Genomic DNA, 21,704 nt, shown 5'->3' on the forward strand with positions numbered 1-21,704 from the left:
ATGTTCTACGATTGATTTTACAAATGGATCATAAAATTGATTTAAGTATTATTAATGTTCTGCGATTGATCTTACACATGGATCATAAAATAAGTTGTCATGAGCCAATCAAATAATCCATTTTATCATTTTTTTATTTGATTCAATATTTTTTATATAAATAAAATGCTTGTCTTTAACGTTTACTTGTTACTATTTTTTTGATGTATATTTTTATTTTATTTTAAAAAAAATTCTTAATGTTCATTGAGTATTTAATCAGATATTTGTCTTATTAATAATGATATAGAATAATATTTTTATATAATTATCAATTACGTGAACTTTTAATCATGGTTGACTCGATATATAACAAGTTAAAACGCTAACTTTTCTATGTCTAATCCATGTTTTTAAGGAATAAAAGGAAACGGATTAAATCTTAAAATAAAATAATGCGAAAGATACTTCAGCAACATACAATCACCTTAATTATAATTTTAATAAAGCAGAAAATTATTATCGTTATTAGGAATCTGTTAGTGGTTTATAAGAATGAAAAACCTTAATCTTTATAATATAATATGCTTAGAGACAACCATATTTTGTTTTTTTAATTGTAAATTACAAAATTAATCCCTAAACTATTGCTTAGACCAGGTTTAGCTCAAAGTTTAACTCCTTATAATTTTAGTCAAAAACTTTTTTATTTGTAACGATTTAGTCCTTATTTTAAACGTTGTCAATTTTTTTTTTATGTTAAATCTCATCTCATGTATTGTGTACATAACTGCACCTATATTTTGATATGTTCTCTTCATTATTCTTCAACCATTTGTATCTTTATCTTCAACTTATTTTCATTTTCATAGAAAGTTTCATTAAAAAAAAGAAACTAAAACCCAAATTAGAATTACACCTTTAATCCCATAAGATTTAGATATGTAACGATCCCAAAAAAATAATCTTCTTTGTATTCCTTCCCTCACACACAATAACCCAAGGCAGAAGAAGGTATAGTTTAAGGAAAAACAAAACAAGGAAAAAGGAAAAAAAAATCCATTATTTCAAGTCATAGAGATACCAAAAAAATAAACTAGAAACCTATACGAAGAGAAAAGAGAAAAAAAAACCCTTTTAGCTAGAGATTTATTCCATCTCTAAAAAAGAGAGAAAAAAAAAAAAACCCCTTTTAGCTAGAGATTTATTCCATCTCTAAAAACCATGTAGTGCGAGATATTCAACCATGTAACATATAAATCAAATGATATAGATGGAAAAATGACAAATTCCATCGGATAGATGACACAAGATTCTAACTAAATTATTTTTTTTAACAAATTTTCAAATAAATATTTATACATTAGTATTTAGTTATATCTAAATATCGTTATATATCATCACATATTTTCATCTAAATTATTAAATAGTTTTTACTAAACACCGTTATTTTATAAGATATCATCTAATTTATCAAACGAAATCTAACATTTTAGCTAAAAGCTAGCTGGCCAAAAAAGCATGTTAACATATTTTCGTTCCCTTTCATTAATTATCCAAATTTCAAAGGCAAAACTACTATTCACATAGATTATAGGCTACAATCGTAACAAAACAAGCCAAAGGTAATTTTTGAGGTATATTTTAGTGATTGTGAAAATTACTCGTTCTTAAAATAATGGAAAAGATGGGTAAATTATGATTTGGTTCTTGTAGTTGACATTACTTTGTACTTGTACTTTTATATAAGTTTTAAAAAATAATATGGATGGTTCTAATGATTTGAGAATATGTTTGGTCATTTTGTATTATTAAACATAGATAAAATGCTTATTATACCATTGTTTTTCCATTTCTTATTATTTTATTATTTTGTTAATTGATAATTCTTTTACATTTATATTATTTGTTCATTTTTCAAACGCACCAAATGTTCTCATCATCTCTCGCTATTGTCTGAACTCAAAAGCTAGATTATATAAAATTAGGCCATCTTATCACTATATAACATTGTTAATGTAGATACGAGGGATGAGAAATGATAAGGATGATGAGAACTCAGAACAATGTATGACAATATGATTTATGTTTAGCGTTAAAACAATTTTCTTCTATGTTTACTACAATTATATAACATTTATAATGAAGTTTTAAATTCAACTTGACAATGAAGGAAATAAAAAAAAAAATCGAAAATATAAGCTTCCAATCAAGAATAATACTTTTGTCTTCGGTTGACGATAACATATAATGGGAGAAATCAAACCCTTAAAGTTAAGTTTTTTCGGTTGGAGTTTTCAATGAATAATAATAAAAAAATGGTGAATCACACCATCCGAGCATACCACGTCAATCTATCCCAAAGTCTCTGTATGTGAGGTCACTTGCGGTGCACTAACAATATTTTGGGTATGTCGTAATTTGAACATTAGACATCTTGTGTGTAATTCCACCCCAACCATTAGGCTCTCATCATGAATGCATGGACAACAAAAAAAGCAACATATTTTAGTTGTTTTTGTCCAAAAATGAAATCTTACGATTATTTTCATTTTTCAGAACCATCATCAAAGCGTGCAGAAAAAATAGACAAATCTAAGAGACTCATAATACTGATATCCCCCAAACTAAACAAAGGGGATTTTCCTTCAACTTCAAACAAATTAGGCCTTATTCAACAAACCAACGGTGGGTGGCAACAATCTCATCTAGCAAAAGCACTTGGTAGCAGTAATATTCTAAGGAGCGAAATAATTAATGTTTTAACAAAAGATGCAAATCAATTTGCCAAAGGTGGTAACATCAAAAGAATATATCATATCAATTTACCAGAAAAAATATGACAATAACCAATCCGACAAAGATGGAGAAAAATGAAAGAATCATATCGATGAACAAAACAATGTGAATGTTTAGTTTAAGGCTTTTATCACATTATTTATGATCATTCACACAACCAACTTATGTAGTCAATGATCAAATAACATAAATACCGAAGGAGGGGTATATTTGTCTTTTAACCATGACTTAACAGCTAATATTTAACTTTTAACGGAATTAGATTGAAGGATCAAGAAATTGGAACTATATGGACTATCTCTAACAAGTTTTCAAAATTTAAACTAAAAATGCAGATTATACAAATCATAGGGACCAAAACTGTAATTTAGTCTATAAAAAGATTGAAAAATCTCCAAGAATTAATAAAATATTGAACCTGGGACACAGGAAATTGAGGCCGAACGAATTGATCACGCGCTGACAGATAAGAGAGCTCCACGTGTCCACCCTCTGGAACGCTCTTCACGAGATTCTCTTTTCCTCGCCCACTCCCTTCTCTATCTTCGTCGTTGCCACGTCCTTCAATTTCTATCAATCATCACTCTGTGTGTGTGTATCACAACCAACTACTCATACACATACGCAAACCAATCAAATCCCCAAATCAATCAAAATCATCTTCGTTTTTCGCTCCTCCATGATCCCTGATACGCATATTTCACTTCAACATCCATAGTAATTGGTATTTCGTATTTCGTATTTTGTACCCTTCTGTATCTCCATCTATCTTCTTCTCTATGTGCGCGTCTTCTCCTATGGCAATACGTCGTCGTCTACCGGTGCTTCTCGTTGCATTCTTGTGTTTTGTTGCCGGTATTAGCGCGAGTGACGGCGATGCTGATCCGATTTACATGTAAGATTTGAGTTTCTTTCACATCTGAGTTTCGTTTTTGAAAAGTTAATTCATGAGAACGTGGTCGTAGCTCATAGCTCCAGGTGATCTGTGTAGCTTTTTGTTCTGGAATCTGAGTTGAATTTCATTTGCAATTCGTAAATTTTTTAGTTGAATTGTATCGTAAGTTAAGATTTTTCTACGTTTCAAACCCTAGAAATATGAACTTCCGCCGATCTCAGTTTATTGCAGGTTTTAAGTTTATTGAGGTAATAAGCATCCACTTTCAGGTGAAACCGATGGAGTTAATTGGTTGTAATTGTTAGGTATTGTGGTCGCTGGTAGCAATTAGCAAAGACATGATATGACCACATGGAGATAATAAACCCTAGACCAAAGAGGCATGCTAGAAGCAGGACAATATCCTCACATGGCATGCTTGACTCTCGATTGCATGTGCTATTTGTCTGGTTCACTTACCATAGAAATTGACTCTCTGTTAGGTTTTCGATTTTCAAGCATGAGAAGATTAGAATCAAATGAATTGGTTAATCCACATCATATAGAATTCAAGATCCTTGTAGTTTTTTTTTTAAAGCACTAATTTCATCTCTTAAAATTTCTGTTTGAACAGAGATTGTGTTGAGCAATGTGAGAAGACAGGATGTGTGGGTGATGTATGCTTCCAACACTGCAATTTGACATCCAATGGAAAATCTGTGAGTGATCCATGGTACCTACAAGAGCCACTATACATAAAATGGAAAAAATGGGATTGTCTCAGTGGCTGCAGATATCAATGTATGCTTGTTAGGGAAGAAGAAAGAGAGACAGCTGGCAATACACCTGTCAAGTATCATGGAAAATGGCCACTCAGACGTGCCTTTGGGATTGAGGTGCTTCAAATTCTTTTACTTTATAGTTTATATCAACTCTTTGATTATTATTCATTCTTGAATCTTGATTTCAGGAACCTGTTTCTGTGGCACTTTCTGCTCTTAATCTTGCTGTTCAGTTTCATGGATGGGTATCCTTCTTCATTCTTGTGAATTACAAGCTCCCTTTAAGGCCAAACCGACAAACTTTCTATGAATACACTGGATTATGGCATATCTATGGGACATTATCAATGAACTTCTTATTTTGGAGTGCTGTTTATCACAGTAGGTAAGTAATAATGTAATATCCTTTCAAACATTAATTCTCCTCCTCCTCAATCTCATCCCTATCTTAGTAAATGATCATTTTACCCTTCTATTTAGAAACACTCCTTTATGTCAGTCCAGATTAATCTAAAAAACAAACAAGGTAAGTTGAAAATGAAAAATGACGATTTTACCCTTCAGGGATGTGGAAATGACAGAGAAGCTAGATTACTCATCTGCAGCAGCAGTTATTGGGTTTTCTCTTATAGTATCAATACTAAGAGCTTTCAGTATAAAAAGTGAAGCTACACGTGTCATGGTTGCAGCTCCACTAATCGCCTTTGTAACCACCCACATCCTTTATTTAAACTGCTACCAGTTTGACTATGGTAAGAGTTCAATTCATTCCCCTCGTAATAGAAAAAAAGAAGAAAAAGACCATTTTAACCTTTTTAAACCTTTTTATATATATATATATATATATATATATATATATATATATATATATATATATATATATATACATATATACAGATTTAAATATGAAGGTTTGTGCTATGATGGGAGTAGCACAGGTGGTGATTTGGGGGGTATGGGGTGGAATTTCGAATCATCCATCTAAATGGAAGATTTGGGTTGTGACAATTGGTGAAGGATTGATTATTTTATTTCAAATTTATGATTTTCCACCCTACAAGGGTTTTTTGGATGCTCATGCTATTTCACACGCCATTGCGATTCCTGTTTCGTATATCTGGTGGAGCTTTATTCATGATGACAGTGAATATAGAACCACAACACTCATGAAAAAAGCCAAGTGAGATATTCAGAAGGGTAAATTCGTAAATTTACACTCGCCTCGGTTTTTTCTTCTTCATTAAGGTAGTCAAGGTTTTTTCGGTTTTTGCTTGCGTGTTCGCAAGTTTTTTTTTTTATTTTTTTCTTTTTGTATTAAAAGTTGTGTCGTCTTTTTTCCTTTTTTTTTTATAAATATTTTTGAAAGCTCCAGGCCGTTGGTTTTTACGGATTTAGATGTTGGTGTCTGTACCGCTTGAATGCGGAGCTTCCTTTTGGCTTGTGTTATGGAGCTTTTTTTTTTTTTTTTTAATAAGAATGTGTTTCACGTGTCTAATTGGTTGTAACTATTATTGTTATTTTAGTGTTTAAGTGTATCAAATATTAGTAACATATAGTTGTGAAAAAAATGGGTACAAGATACAGAGATTGATTGATGTGGTTCAGAAGTAACTGAAGTGGAGAAAGGTGGTAAGTCACGTTTACCTTTTTTTTTTTTTTTTTTTTTCATATGAATTATTATTTTTTTTTTATTTGGGATTGTATTTTTGGGGAGATTATTAAAAGATGTGATTGGGACTGTTTAAATTAATAACCTTTTGATTTTGGTCAAGCTGACGGTTTATTAGAGGATCCATAAAAAGAGTTTTTCTAAGGAAAAGCTCTTGAAAATTGTATTGTGGAAACATTTTTAATTCAAAGCTTTTTTAGTAAGCTTGTGTGGGACCCATAGATTTTTAACTAATTAATCCTATACATGTAAAACAATTAATAACAAGCAAAATGGAAAAGCTCCTCTATTATGAGAGAGATACACTATATATATATATATATATATATATATATATATATATATATATATATATATATATTTAACTTCAAATTTATTTTTTGTCTGAACAAGACTTTGTGTTTTTTTATTTTTTTTCAAAAAAACCTTCAACTTTGTATGGACCCATGCTTCCAAATAAATCCTCAATTTTTTTAGTTTTTATTGAAAAACCCTCGAGTTTTATAAATTTTTTTTGGCAAAAAATGACTAAAAGGGCTAAATCGGAAAAATGAAAAAAATAGGTCTTTTTCAGAAAAAAAATAAATTTGAGGTTTAATCAGTAAAAACACAAAATATAAAACAGTTTTTGAGATTAACCTTAGAAAAAAAATAATGAAAAAGCTTTCTAGTTTTTTCAGTGAGCTTTTTCAAATAATTTTTCCACAGAGCTTTTTCAATTAAAATGGTGGGTCGCATATAATTCAACTAATTATAAGAGATTAACTTATATAAAAAAAAAATTCGGATAATATAAATATATTTGATGAGTCGTACGATAATATAAACATATTGATGAAATTAGTAAAGTTTTTTGGATTGATGATGTGGTGATAACATGATATCAAAAAGGTTTTGTGAAAAATGTTCTTTGGATTTTTTTTAGGTTTCTTGGTTGAAATTTTTGATGTGTTTAGACACATTTTTATTGTTGTTATTCTTATTTGACTAAATTGCCAAATTTGGTCGTTTAATTTAGCATTTTTTTGGATTCGATTCCAAAAAGGAAATTTTTTGCAATTTGGCTTTAAACTTTAAAGGTTTCGGTATGTTTTCGGCTCATGCCACATATAAAATGGTTACCTTTTATCTCATTTTTTATACATTTAAAAAAAAAAATTCACTATTTATTTAAAGGGTTGATGTCATAAATAGGTTGCTAACTATTTTTTTTCCACAAAACACCATTGTTTTTAAAAACTACCATAAAAAGAAGGTAATTAACTTGAACTTTTTGTTCACAAATACTCTTATTTTTCTGGTTTTAAAGATTATTTTTTAATTAACAAAACTGATGGTACTTATAAAAAAACAAATACTCTTATTTTTCTGGTTTTAAAGATTATTTTTTAATTAACAAAACTGATGGTATTTAAAGAAAAAAACAAACACTCTTTATTTTTCTGCTTTTAAAGATTATTTTTTAATTAACAAAACTGATGGTAATTATAAAAAAAACAAATACTCTTATTTTTCTGGTTTTAAAGATTATTTTTTAATTAACAAAACTGATGGTACTTAAAGAAAAAAACAAACACTCTTTATTTTTCTGGTTTTAAAGATTATTTTTTAATTAACAAAACTGATGGTAATTATAAAAAAAACAAATACTCTTATTTTTCTGGTTTTAAAGATTATTTTTTAATTAACAAAACTGATGGTACTTATAAAAAAACAAATACTCTTATTTTTCTGGTTTTAAAGATTATTTTTTAATTAACAAAACTGATGGTACTTAAAGAAAAAAACAAACACTCTTTATTTTTCTGCTTTTAAAGATTATTTTTTAATTAACAAAACTGATGGTAATTATAAAAAAAACAAATACTCTTATTTTTCTGGTTTTAAAGATTATTTTTTAATTAACAAAACTGATGGTACTTATAAAAAAACAAATACTCTTTATTTTTCGGTTTTAAAGATTATTTTTTAATTAACAAAACTGATGGTAATTATAAAAAAACAAATACTTTTATTTTTCTGGTTTTAAAGATTATTTTTTAATTAACAAAACTGATGGTACTTATAAAAAAACAAATACTCTTTATTTTTCGGTTTTAAAGATTATTTTTTAATTAACAAAACTGATGGTAATTATAAAAAAATAAATACTTTTATTTTTCTGGTTTTAAAGATTATTTTTTAATTAACAAAACTGATGGTACTTATAAAAAAACAAATACTCTTATTTTTCTGGTTTTAAATATTATTTTTTAATTAACAAAACTGATGGTACTTATAAAAAAACAAATACTCTTATTTTTCTGGTTTTAAAGATTATTTTTTAATTAACAAAATTGATGGTACTTAAAGAAAAAAACAAACACTCTTTATTTTTCTGGTTTTAAAGATTATTTTTTAATTAACAAAACTGATGGTAATTATAAAAAAAACAAATATTGTTATTTTTCTGGTTTTAAAGATTATTTTTTAATTAACAAAACTGATGGTACTTAAAGAAAAAAACAAACACTCTTTATTTTTCTGCTTTTAAAGATTATTTTTTAATTAACAAAACTGATGGTAATTATAAAAAAAACAAATATTGTTATTTTTCTGGTTTTAAAGATTATTTTTTAATTAACAAAACTGATGGTACTTATAAAAAAACAAATACTCTTTATTTTTCTGGTTTTAAAGATTATTTTTTAATTAACAAAACTGATGGTAATTATAAAAAAAACAAATACTTTTATTTTTCTGGTTTTAAAGATTATTTTTTAATTAACAAAACTGATGGTACTTATAAAAAAACAAATACTCTTTATTTTTCGGTTTTAAAGATTATTTTTTAATTAACAAAACTGATGGTAATTATAAAAAAAATAAATACTTTTATTTTTCTGGTTTTAAAGATTATTTTTTAATTAACAAAACTGATGGTACTTATAAAAAAACAAATACTCTTATTTTTCTGGTTTTAAATATTATTTTTTAATTAACAAAACTGATGGTACTTATAAAAAAACAAATACTCTTATTTTTCTGGTTTTAAAGATTATTTTTTAATTAACAAAATTGATGGTACTTAAAGAAAAAAACAAACACTCTTTATTTTTCTGGTTTTAAAGATTATTTTTTAATTAACAAAACTGATGGTAATTATAAAAAAAACAAATATTGTTATTTTTCTGGTTTTAAAGATTATTTTTTAATTAACAAAACTGATGGTACTTATAAAAAAACAAATACTCTTTATTTTTCTGGTTTTAAAGATTATTTTTTAATTAACAAAATTATGGTACTTATAAAAAAACAAATACTCTTTATTTTTCTGGTTTTAAAGATTATTTTTTAATTAACAAAACTGATGGTACTTATAAAAAAACAAATAATCTTATTTTTCTGGTTTTAAAGATTATTTTTTAATTAACAAAACTGATGGTAGTTAAAAAAAAACAAACACTCTTTATTTTTCTGGTTTTAAAGATTATTTTTTAATTAACAAAACTGATGGTAATTATAAAAAAAAACAAATACTCTTATTTTTCTGGTTTTAAAGATTATTTTTTAATTGACAAAACTGATGGTACTTATAAAAAAACAAATACTCTTTATTTTTTTAGTTTTAAAGATTATTTTTTAATTAACAAAACTGATGGTACTTTTAAAAAAACAAATACTCTTATTTTTTCTGGTTTTAAAGATTATTTTTTAATTAACAAAACTGATGGTACTTAAAGAAAAAAACAAACACTCTTTATTTTTCTGGTTTCAAAGATTATTTTTTAATTAACAAAACTGATGGTAATTATAAAAAAAACAAATACTTTTATTTTTCTGGTTTTAAAGATTATTTTTTAATTAACAAAACTGATGGTACTTAAAGAAAAAAACAAACACTCTTTATTTTTCTGGTTTCAAAGATTATTTTTTAATTAACAAAACTGATGGTAATTATAAAAAAAACAAATACTTTTATTTTTCTGGTTTTAAAGATTATTTTTTAATTAACAAAACTGATGGTAGTTAAAAAAGAAAAAAACAATGGTGTTTGTTAAAAAAAAAATGAAAACAAATAGTTTGTAGATGTTGTTGAAGCTCGACTGTCCCCTCTTATCTGCATTTATTCCATGTTTAAATTCCGAATTGTTTATTTTCTTAATGTTTTCTCTTCTTTTATTTCTGTTAAAAGTCATATTTTTTTTTTTCAGGTCACATTACATATTGTTTTTCTCCATGCCAAAGGCACATATAAAATTAAATAATCTAGAAATGTATAAACTTAAAATTTGGAAGACCAAAATTGTCAAATAAAAGTTCATTAACATTTTGATACGAAGAAATAATATATCATTTTCTTTTTTTCATTTATTTCAAAATTTGATGTGTTATATATATATATATATATATATATATATATATATATATATATATATATATATATATATATATATATATATATATATATATATATATATATATATATATATATATATATATATATATATATATATAACTCGTGTAAAAGGAGAGTTATATTAAAAGAAAATGGTATGAGAAATAATGCATAAAATAAGATCTATCTGATTATATAAGTTGAGTATTGGTCATCATTATAAAATATCATTTGGTTAGAATTTAGATCGAGTGTTTTGTAAGTGTTTCTTTTTGATGTTGACTTAAAGGGTATTTTAGGTTTTGTGTTTTCTATTTTAATGTTTTTGGATAAATTATATTTACAAAATGTTTGAGAGAGAAAAAATAATCGCACACGTTGTTCACAAAGTAAGTTTTCTATCTTCTTTTAAAGTAAGTTTTAAAAGAAAATCTATCTGTTTTTAAAAGATTATAGGACTTTCCTTTTTCCTTTATGTTATTTTGTGAAATTGTAATATTCAACAAATTAAAATTTCTAACAAACTTTCAAAATCTTGTATTTGGAAATTATATAATAAAGGTGGAAGATACCTTTCTTAAAAAAAATATGCTGAACAACATATACCTTAATTGTATACTACTAAAGATACCGTCTGCTAAAAAACTTATAATCTAACTGTATCAAATTTTTTTTGTCAAATTTTTTTTGTTTGAGGTCGATGGTTCAAGTTTAAAGGAATTAAATTTATTTGGTTCAAGTTTAAAGGAATTAAATTTATTTTGATTGTATAACATTTTAAAATATAAATTGATTGTACCTATTATTTTATTTTAATAAGACATTGTTATCAACTATAATGATGTAATTAACAACAAACACTCAATATTGAAACATATGATTTCCAATATGACATTTTTGTAAGGAACCATACATTGAAATATATTTATAATCATCACAATATTTCACTCTTTGTATATGTTTCTAATATCCGTACATATTTCTAAAAAAACACAATATAAGCACGGAATATTTCTAAATCCATCCTTTTTTCATACTTGAAGTTCCCCAACACACACACACACAAACAAAAAGGGGAATTTAAGTCAGTAACTCCACAATGACATGTCACCGCCATACTCCGCTTCCTCACCACCGGCGTACGACGGCGGAGGCGGCAGCATCATTCCCTCCGCCATATTCACAAGCAATCCCGGCATTCCAAACTCCTCCTCTTCATCTATATATCCGACATTTCCCCCATAACCCACCTCCACCCCTACTCCCTCCGCCGACTGATCACCATTCCCATCCTCACTCTGCCGGAATGCCTCCGCCGCCTCCACCGCCGCCTTCCTAATATCATTTGGCTCCAATGACGCCGGAGTCGGAAGCCTCCAAGAAGAATCCGCAAAGTTCAAACAAGCCGACCTCCCTCTCAACGCCAACGCCGCCACATCATGAGCTCTGGCAGCCATCTCCGCCGTCGGAAAAGTCCCCAACCATATCCTCGACTGCTTATACGGCTCTCTCACTTCACAAACCCACTTCCCGGAGCTCCGCTGCCTCACTCCCCTGTACACCGGGTGCCTCGTCTCCTGAACCTTCTTCCTTCCGGCACGCTTCTTGGGATGACTAGACGCCAACATCACCTCCTCCGACGTCCCCGACGACTCCCCTCCTCCTTCCATCTCCGGTGGACTCGACCCATATCCATATCCACATCCATATCCATATCCATTTCCATACCCATATCCATCATTATTATACCCGTTAACGTTGTTATAACTGTTCATCTCCATGGAATCTTTGAATCTTTAAAGTAGAAATTAAACTGAAACTGTTTCTGTGAGTGAATCTTTATTCGAAGTGTCATCTGTTTATATAAATTTGTGTTGGATCATGGATACGAATCGAACACGGAGAAGGTGTTGTAAGATTGGGGAGTAGGACATGAAAAAGGAAAGAGGTGAGGAAGTGAAACAAAAGTGGATTATGTCTTTTGGGACAGCTGTTAATGAAGTGGGTCCCATGTTGTCTTCTAGGGTATAACACGTGTGAGACTTGTGTTGTAGCGAAGACTACTTTTTGGGTGTCTTTTTCAGGAAAGGGGCAAACTATATTCGGACCATTGGATCTAAATTTTTTAATACATTTATGGAAATAAAGTAACTACATTATTTTTTTTTTCTAGAACTTAATATTTTATTGGATAATTAGCAGTTTCATTGAGGTATATGCATAAAGAATCATTCAAATACAAAAAACATCACTTTTGGGGATGTTACTTATATTAGGTTATGTGGAAGTTATGAAAGAGAGGTTACGATTTCATTTAAAAGGTTTTAAGTTCAAATAAAATAAACATTTGATATGTTTATGATAGGGATGAACGCGGTACGGTTCGATGAGGTTATTAGTCAAAACATACCACTAACCGTAAATGCGGTTAATCCATTTTCAAAACCGTTTGGTGCGGTTATTTTTGCGGTGCGGTTTTGTTTTTTTTGTGTTAAGGATATTAACCGCATGAATTTGATGCAGTGTGGTTTTTAACCACAATTTAGAGCTCAAACAATTTTAAAAGTTCAAACATATTATTTAAATCACAAACAACTTGTATCTTAAAAACGTCAAATCAATAGTATTTAACAATAAATATCTTAAAATTGTCTAATTTCACAAATTTTCAAAGTTAAACATAACAAAAAACTAACACTTTTTTGTCTTCTAGTATTTTATTCATCGTTAATTCATGAAACTTGTATTATTTTAATATTTAATATATTAATAATTAATAAAAAAATTGTATATAATATATGCGGTGCAGTGCGGTTTTTAAAAACTAGTAACCGCATCATACTGCAAAATTGCGATTTTTGAAAAACAGAAAACCTCACCATCGGTTTTTATTGCGGTTGCGATTTATCGGTTGTAGTTTTTGCGGTTAATTTTAGTTGCGGTGCGGTTTTTGCTCACCCTTAGTTTATGATATAAATAATATCAAATTGTGATAATAGGAGGGAATCTTAAGGATAAACAAGTAATTTCTTTTGTGCTATTGAAGCCAAAGTTTTTGTCCAATTCTTTGGGTAATTATAAGTCTATGGGGAGTGATATGTGGTTCTGCCGCATCTCTCTCATCTCTTTCATCTTCCCTTTTCTCTTCAATTGTTTCTCTCTTTCTCTTTCTTTCTCTCTCTCTCTCTCTCTCGATCTCTCTCGATCTCTACCAAGGTTCCCACACTCTAGGTGTGGTAAATAACCACACAAAGTGTGGTATAATTGATATGATGGCTACGTGGCAGAGGAGAGAGTGCAGTTTTTTTGGCACCACTCCCTCCAACCTAATGACATTACCCTATTCCATGAGTACACTAGTAGTACCACTCCGCTTCCCATAATCCTTTGGTTTTACAATTCTCCACTTTATGACCTATTTTCCACATTCATAACATTGATTGGTCTTTCGACATTCCCTAATTGGAAGTTGCCACAAATACTTCATCTTTTTTACATACTGTTTTCTCCTCGTTTAAAGAATGGTAACTCTTCTTATTATATATGGTGGATTGCTCATATTTACTTTTATCTCCTTGCTCTTGGCTCTCTTTTGAACGTTTCTTGATCATATATTTTTCATATTCGTGTTATGATGAGTGTAGTGACACATTCGACTTCAACTGAATTCTTGGTGGGAGCCCGCTTCAGTAATGAATGATCATCGTCCATTTAATGGTCATTGTATCTTCTAAGTAAGGAATCATATTCATGAATCCTTTTGGTATATTTTCTAGAAATATCTTCCTTGCGAACAAAAAAGAAATTATCCACAATATCCTCTGAATCACGATTAACACAAAAATTCACATTTAATCTTCCACAAATTCTTCCAATTCAGATGCGATACTGTAACCTTTGCGAATGTGTTATACACAACGTTCCTTCATACAAGTGTTTCTCCCTTTAGTAATCATATTTTGTTCTTCTTTATACTTACTATCTTGAAGCACTTAATCTTTTTTAGTTATCTGATGAATGGTTATATTGGGATCAAAATTCCCTTCATACTCTTTTATACTAGATGTCAAGAATGATTTAAAAACACATCCCATATTGGATATTGGGGTTGAAGGACAATCCATAGATAGATTTCATAGTTGTTTGATACTTTTGGTAGATTTGCTCCTTGTAGGACCTTCTCAAAGACTTTGAGAAGTATAACCTAATCATTCATTCAAAATATGATGCATTTCGTCTTTTTTTCTCTCTTGCAATTCATATAGAAGCTTTTCATTGCTTTTATGGTTAACACTTGCTAATTCTCATCAACATTGAAATTTCCTTCATTTTTAATTAGAGGAGACGAACTCCTAACTATAGGTGATAAGCTTGAATTTACCCACCAATAAGTAGAACATGCGCCGTTTTATAAAATTCTCAACTTTATAAATCCTATGATCTCAATTTTTAATATGGAAATCTTGTACTCAAAGCAATGTAACATGTCTTAGCATGACAATTTCTATACATGAATTCCTAAATCAGTTTATAAATCACATAAGACATAGTTGTCACTAATAATGGTCATAAAGTTGTCATTCATTTCCTATTTCCCTATTACATAATTAGCTTAAACTAAATAACACCTAAAAATTTACCATGAAGATTTCGCAAAATTAAGAACACATTATTTTCAATAAGGAAAATATCATAAAATGACAACAGATAACACCATTTTTCAATTTAAGTCACTAAACTTTTAATTGTATCAAACTGACCTACAAACTATTATTTTTGGTTTTATTATGCAAATGATTACATTTTGAAATAGGAGTAACCAATTTCCCACCCACATGTGTTAGAATTTAGAATATTGGAATAACATTTAACACTTCGATATGTTGGAAATTATTAGCAACAAGTACACATTACATATGTAGCGGGGAAAAAAAATCAAAACATGATATACCTAAGTGCACATGCAACCTAGAATCTACGTTTTACTATTATAGCATCCTACTTTGAAAAACTTCATAGAAAGATTTACTAAGCTCTTTTTCATTTCATTGGGATCTCGTACATGCCAAGTTAGTTTCAAGATGAAGGATCCAAAGGAGAATCCCTCTAATGGAATTAGACCTACACACCAAATAGAAAAAATGAAGAACTCAAGGAATGAACAAGAGGTTAGTAATTCTCAATTCCAATGCCCAAAAACACTTTGGTCAATCAACCAGCGCTCATGAAAGTCTTTAATAACAACATTTACTCATGAGAATGCGATCGATTGTGGAGTTTTGAACATAATTAAATATTCTGGAAGTTGGTTCAAAACCATGCAAAAGTGAAACACAATATTTGAATTAAAAATATTTTGATAGCAAACTAAAACTCTTTATTAAAACTCTTCGAAATAATTTTTTTTTTTTACAATTCATCCTCTAAAACGTGTCATGATCATTCTAACTAACAACTAAAGTACTACATCAAATGATTATATAGTCTCATGCCAATCGTCCTAGCATGACCATCATGTTTCTCTCTTGATAGTGGCTTTGTGAATGGATAAGTAGGATTCTACTAAGATGATACCCAACTCATGACGATGTCACAATCTTCTACACGATGTCGAACATATTGGTACTTCCTTTGAATGTGTTTTGAATTTGCATGGTCCTTAGGTTCTTTAGTTAAGGTGGTTGGACCCTCGTTATCACAAAAGATTTCTAGTGGTTCTTTGATGCTTGGTACTACTCCAAGATCAACGAAGTTCTTTAACCATATACCTTCCTTTGCAACTTCACTTGCCGCTATGTACTTAGACTCACATGTCGAATATGATATTGTCTTCTGTTTGGAACTTTTCCACGTAACAACTCTTTCATTAAGCAAGAACACCCATCCCGGTTGTGAGCACGAGTAGTCTTTACCATTCTGAAAACTTGCGTCAGTGTAACCCGTAACTCTCAATTATTCTTTTCCACCATATACAAATAACATATCCTTAGTTCTTTTCACATACTTGAAAATATTCTTTATGTTCGTCCAATGACTATCACCAGGATTCTCTTGATATCAAATCACCATGCTAAGCACATATGAGATATCATGTGACAACTAGGAAATTTTGGGATCGAGAAAGGTATATCTATATATAATGCAAAACCACATCACTTGTTGTAATAAACACTTGAAAATTCAATAAGATAAATCAAAAATTTCAAAATTTTAGTTGCATTTGAAGTGTTATAAGAACAAAACCAAAATCATGCTCAAACCGGGAACCCTCTCTAGGCCGAGAACCCCAAGACCGAGGAGTCATTTGGGGCGAGAACCCTCATTAAACGAAAACCCTTGCGAATACTCATAATAAACTATACATCTTTATGCTTTTATGTTTATACCAAAATTTATATATAAAAGTCATACGGGTCATGTCAATGTAGATTGTAGTTGCTTATGGTGTCATGGTATCACCCATGGATGACATATGGTCCATTAGTCAAATGGTAGTTGCTTATGGTGTCCATGGATGACATATGGGTCATTGGTCAACATGGTAGTTGCTTATGGTGTCTATTGATGACATATGGGTCATTGGTTAACATGGTAGTTGCTTATGGTGTCCATGGATGACATACAGGTCATTGGTGATCAATATGGTAGTTGCTTATGGTGGATGACATATGGGTCATTGGTCAACATGGTAGTTTCTTATGGTCTCCATTGATGACATATGGGTCATTGGTCAACATGGTAGTTGCTTATGGTGTCCATGGATGACGTACCTGTTATTGGTCAACATGGTAGTTGCTTATGGTGTCCATGGATGACATATGGGTCATTGGTCAACATGGCAATTGCTTATGGTGTCCATGGATGACATACGGGTCATTGGTCAACATGGTAGTTGCTTATGGTGTCCATGGATGACATATGGATCATTGATCAACATATATCATTTGGGATCGAGAAAGGTATATCTATGTATATTGCAAAACCACATCACTTGTTGTAATAAACACTTGAAAATTCAATAAGATAAATCAAAATTTTCAAAATTTTAGTTGCGTTTGAAGTGTTATAAGAACAAAACCAAAATCATGCTCAAACCGGGAACCCTCTCTAGGCCGAGAACCCCAAGACCGAGGAGTCATTTGGGGCGAGAACCCTCATTAAACGAAAACCCTTGCGAATACCCATAATAAACTATACATCTTTATGCTTTTATGTTTATACCAAAATTTATATATAAAAGTCATACGGGTCATGTCAATGTAGATTATAGTTGCTTATGGTGTCATGGTATCACCCATGGATGACATATGGTCCATTGGTCAACATGGTAGTTGCTTATGGTGTCCATGGATGACATATGGGTCATTGGTCAACATGGTAGTTGCTTATGGTGTCTATTGATGACATATGGGTCATTGGTCAACATGGTAGTTGCTTATGGTGTCCATGGATGACATACATGTCATTGGTGATCAACATGGTAGTTGCTTATGTTGTCCATGGATGACATATGGGTCATTGGTCAACATGGAAATTGCTTATGGTGTCCATGGATGACATACGGGTCATTGGTCAACATGGTAGTTGCTTATGGTGTCCATGGATGCATATGGGTCATTGATCAACATATATCATTTGTGTCGGATGTGTATTAAAATAGAAATTGATTTTTCTTTTAATTATGACTTTTGAAAAAACTACCATTACTAATTAAATATGAGTCATTGTATGTATGAGGAAAATTTGGTCATTTTATAATGGAACATCTTCTAGGAGCCATAATGTTTTCCGACGAAACACGTTGTTTCAGTTCTTCACTCTTATTTCAGTCACTTGCAAACAACCCCAATTTCAAAATCTCGATAGTAAAAAAAACCCTAAAATCATTTTCACATAATCGTTATCTTAGTGAATGTTTATTATTATGTAAGCCAGTACTTCTTCAAAGATGCAATCAAGAAATCAAAGGAAATCGCTAACAGACATGCCATTGGAAGTGATGGAGAAAATAATAGTCGACTTGGAAAAAATTTCAACAGTCGAGGCTTTCTGGATGAAGAGTGTGTAGGTTTTGTCTTCGATCATTCTATTTCACAAGTGTATTTGAGTTGTCTTTACATTTTGGAGTGAATGTTGTGTTTCTTTTGCAGTTGCAGATTCTTTAAAGAAGCAGGAAAAACGGATGAAATATATAAACATATGGAGGTAGATGGATTACAATATGTGGTTGGTCTGACCAGAAACATACAGTTGTCAACAAATGCATAGAGATGAGAAACTTAAATATTCTGTTCAAGAATGGATTGGTACATTGTTATATATGTGCATAGTATTAATTAATTTATTTCTTGTTTTGCATTACTATAACTAGAAATTATGTGTTTAATGTTTTTTTTTCCAGATGAATTTATTTTTCTTAGAAGCTGATCATGAAGGGAAAATGGTGCTTGAAGAAGCATCTGCATTGGGACATTTGTATTCAACATTTGTTCTGGGAATGATGGTGATGGCTGAAGGGAGACATAAGAAACAGGAAGCTTTGGACATGTTGATCAATGCTTACCGCAGAGAAAAAGGTAAGTGGAATCTTAGAGCAACTTATTCTAAGGTTCATCTCAATTTAAATAGGGAGGGGAGGAAACATGTACACTTCCATGGCTTCCATAGAACTTGTGCAATGCATAAGTCTGTAATTAGTGTGTCAAATGCTTTTGTGAATGGATACAAATGGGTGTTTAGGTGTGAAATTTGTTTGTGGAAGGCTTGTTTCGTTAGGTTTTCTAGGGAGTTTGGTATAATTTATGAGTAGTCTGTTGATATGTACTTTCATATTATGACAATTAATGCTATGTACATTATTTTGGTCTAATATACAAATAAATAGTAATTTACTTGATAAGTAATTACTTGATTAGTAAATATGTTGTGTTGTTAATAAAGGACTAAAAGAGTAAAAGTTTGGAATGATGTTTGAATGATGTTTGAATAATGTTTGAATAATGTGTTTTGGACTTTCAATATTAGTGTTTATATTGTATTGTGATTATAGTTGTATGTAACAAATGTTTGTTCTTTCCTAATATTAAATACATATAAAATAAAATTGTAAAGGCGTAAAAATAAATGTATTTTATTTTGGTTTTGGTAATTTGGTTTAATATCAACTACTGGAGAAACCATGTTTTGCATGGGGTAAAATTGTAAGGGCATACACATAGGGACTAAAAGTGGCAACAAAGAAAAAGTATTGTGGCTAAAATCAAAGTAAAAAATTTACTATAAACATAGGGACTAAAAGTGGCAACAAAAGAAAACTATTGTGTCTAAAATCTAAAGTAAAAAAGTTTATTGTTAAATTCTTGTTCCAATTTTAATATATATATATATATATATATATATATATATATATATATATATATATATATATATATATATATATATATATTAATACATGAATATATATTAGTAATTTGGTGAAATGTTAATATAAATGTATTACATTATGGATTATGATATATATGTTATTTTTGTCTTTTTCATTTCAACAATTAAAAGTCCACTGTTACCTAGCTATAAAAGGTTATAATATTTGAATAATGTGTTTTGATACAAATACTCTTAGTATTCACATATTTGGAATGATTTCAAGGGCAATGGTATTTTTGCACTCTAAATCGTTAAGGCGCCATGTGACATCCCCAATTTCACGGCCAGAAAAAACCGATTTGTTTATGCTTTGTTTTTAAAATCAGAGTGATCTTTTAAAGAAAACGGTTGCGGAATTTGTTCCCAAAACAAAATATGATAAGAATTTATCAAAACATTCCTTTAAAGAAATGTATTTTCATTATATAACAAAATCTCGGGATGTCATGTTCCGATACAAACACATAAGCATAAACAAAACTTACATTTATTTACACTAATGATTTACATCTCTTTTAATCTCTCAGTGAAATATGTCTTCATATTGATACCTGTGATACAAAGAAAACTGAGTGGGTCAGGTTTGGGAGTCTGGTGAGCATATAGGGTTTTCGACCCACAATAATATAATTATTATATTCAACCGTTAAACAATCAACATAATTACTCATCCTCATTATCTTCTTTATTTCTTAGGATTTTACCCTAAGAATTTAACTACCCGTCATCCATTCATTCCTAAGGATTGACCTAAGGAATTGGCACAAAATCTATTGCTACATAAGGCGCATCTACCAACATCATACTTTAAGCATATCTGTCAAGATTACGTCATACACTATGAGGCGCGACTACCAGAATTATGACATTCTCTTTTAGGCGCATCTGCCGACATTTTCCTATATGCGCATCTTCCAGGATTATCCCATAAGCACATATGCTAGTATTATAATATTCTCCATTTGGTGCATCTACCAATATTATTCTTAAGTGCATCTGCTAGTATTATGACATTATCTAATTGGTGCATCTGCCAATATTATTCTTTAATCATCTTACATACCTCATCATTTTATCACATACCAACTATCTCATCTACCCATGTTCTACCCAACATATTAGTAGATACAAAATACATATACAGTTTAACTCATTTAAAAACCATATAAAACATCCATTCCACACTTATCTCAAATAAACAACAGTACATAAACACATACCATGTATTTCAAGCAAATACTTCATATTTATGTGTTAGAAGAAAGTAACTATACATTCACTCAAAACATATACTTAATACATTCAATCAATACTTGTATTAAAATTGTGTTTATGAAAGAGACTATACACTCACTCTAAATAAACAACAATATATATAAACACATAACACTTATTTCATACCAAATACTTAATATTTATGTGTTAGAAGAAAGTAACCACACACTCACACAAAACATATACTTAATACATTCAAACAATACTTGTATTAAGATGGTGTTATGAAAGGGACTATACACTCACACATATAAACAACTTTATATTATACACATAACACGTATTTCATAACAAATACTTAATATTTATGTGTTAGAAGAAAGTGACCACACACTCACTTGATCAGAAGATGATCGGACAGCACTACGGCTTGTAGAAGTAGTATTCTTCGGTAGATCTGGAAGATCTTCCCACAAACCGGGCTCCTCGCAGGCAGAGCTTCGGCTTGGAAACTCTTTTCTTCTCGGGATCTTCGGGCTTCGGGACTTAGGATGATATCGGGGCTTCGGGATATTTCTTGCA

At 29.9% G+C, this 21,704-nt stretch overlaps 2 protein-coding genes across 5 annotated transcripts; one reads left to right on the forward strand and one right to left on the reverse strand.

Moving 5' to 3' along the window:
* The first annotated feature begins 3,309 nt into the window (after nucleotides 1-3,309).
* Nucleotides 3,310-19,228, forward strand: LOC145018283 (uncharacterized). Of its 4 annotated transcripts, none has more exons than XR_013666938.1 (7): nucleotides 3,310-3,673; nucleotides 4,287-4,548; nucleotides 4,623-4,819; nucleotides 4,999-5,186; nucleotides 18,417-18,549; nucleotides 18,632-18,787; nucleotides 18,883-19,228. XR_013666938.1 is itself a non-coding variant. In XM_078976186.1 (5 exons), the coding sequence occupies exons 1-5, from the start codon at nucleotides 3,558-3,560 to the stop codon at nucleotides 5,616-5,618; spliced, it is 1,050 nt and encodes a 349-aa protein (XP_078832312.1). In that variant the 5' UTR covers nucleotides 3,310-3,557; the 3' UTR covers nucleotides 5,619-6,205. The 4 variants fall into 4 exon arrangements, 1 of the variants encoding a protein (XP_078832312.1); XR_013666937.1 differs by having other exon boundaries at nucleotides 18,417-18,545; XR_013666939.1 differs by having other exon boundaries at nucleotides 18,417-18,541.
* On the reverse strand, nucleotides 11,347-12,327 carry LOC145018285 (dehydration-responsive element-binding protein 1E-like). Its single transcript, XM_078976187.1, has one exon. The coding sequence runs from the start codon at nucleotides 12,260-12,262 to the stop codon at nucleotides 11,567-11,569; it is 696 nt and encodes a 231-aa protein (XP_078832313.1). The 5' UTR covers nucleotides 12,263-12,327; the 3' UTR covers nucleotides 11,347-11,566.
* Nucleotides 19,229-21,704: the final 2,476 nt, after the last annotated feature.

This window comes from Lactuca saligna, chromosome 9 (assembly GCF_052625555.1).
Source record: "Lactuca saligna cultivar CGN05327 chromosome 9, ASM5262555v1, whole genome shotgun sequence".
Taxonomy (NCBI): Eukaryota; Viridiplantae; Streptophyta; class Magnoliopsida; order Asterales; family Asteraceae; genus Lactuca; species Lactuca saligna.

Coding starts and splice junctions, on each gene's coding strand:
- LOC145018285 (XM_078976187.1), bottom strand. CDS start 12,262: ATGGAGATGAACAGTTATAACAACGTTAACGGGTATAATAATGATGGA.
- LOC145018283 (XM_078976186.1), top strand. CDS start 3,558: ATGTGCGCGTCTTCTCCTATGGCAATACGTCGTCGTCTACCGGTGCTT. Junction 3,674..4,286: donor GATGCTGATCCGATTTACAT/GTAAGATTTGAG, acceptor CTGTTTGAACAG/AGATTGTGTTGAGCAATGTG. Junction 4,820..4,998: donor AGTGCTGTTTATCACAGTAG/GTAAGTAATAAT, acceptor TTTACCCTTCAG/GGATGTGGAAATGACAGAGA.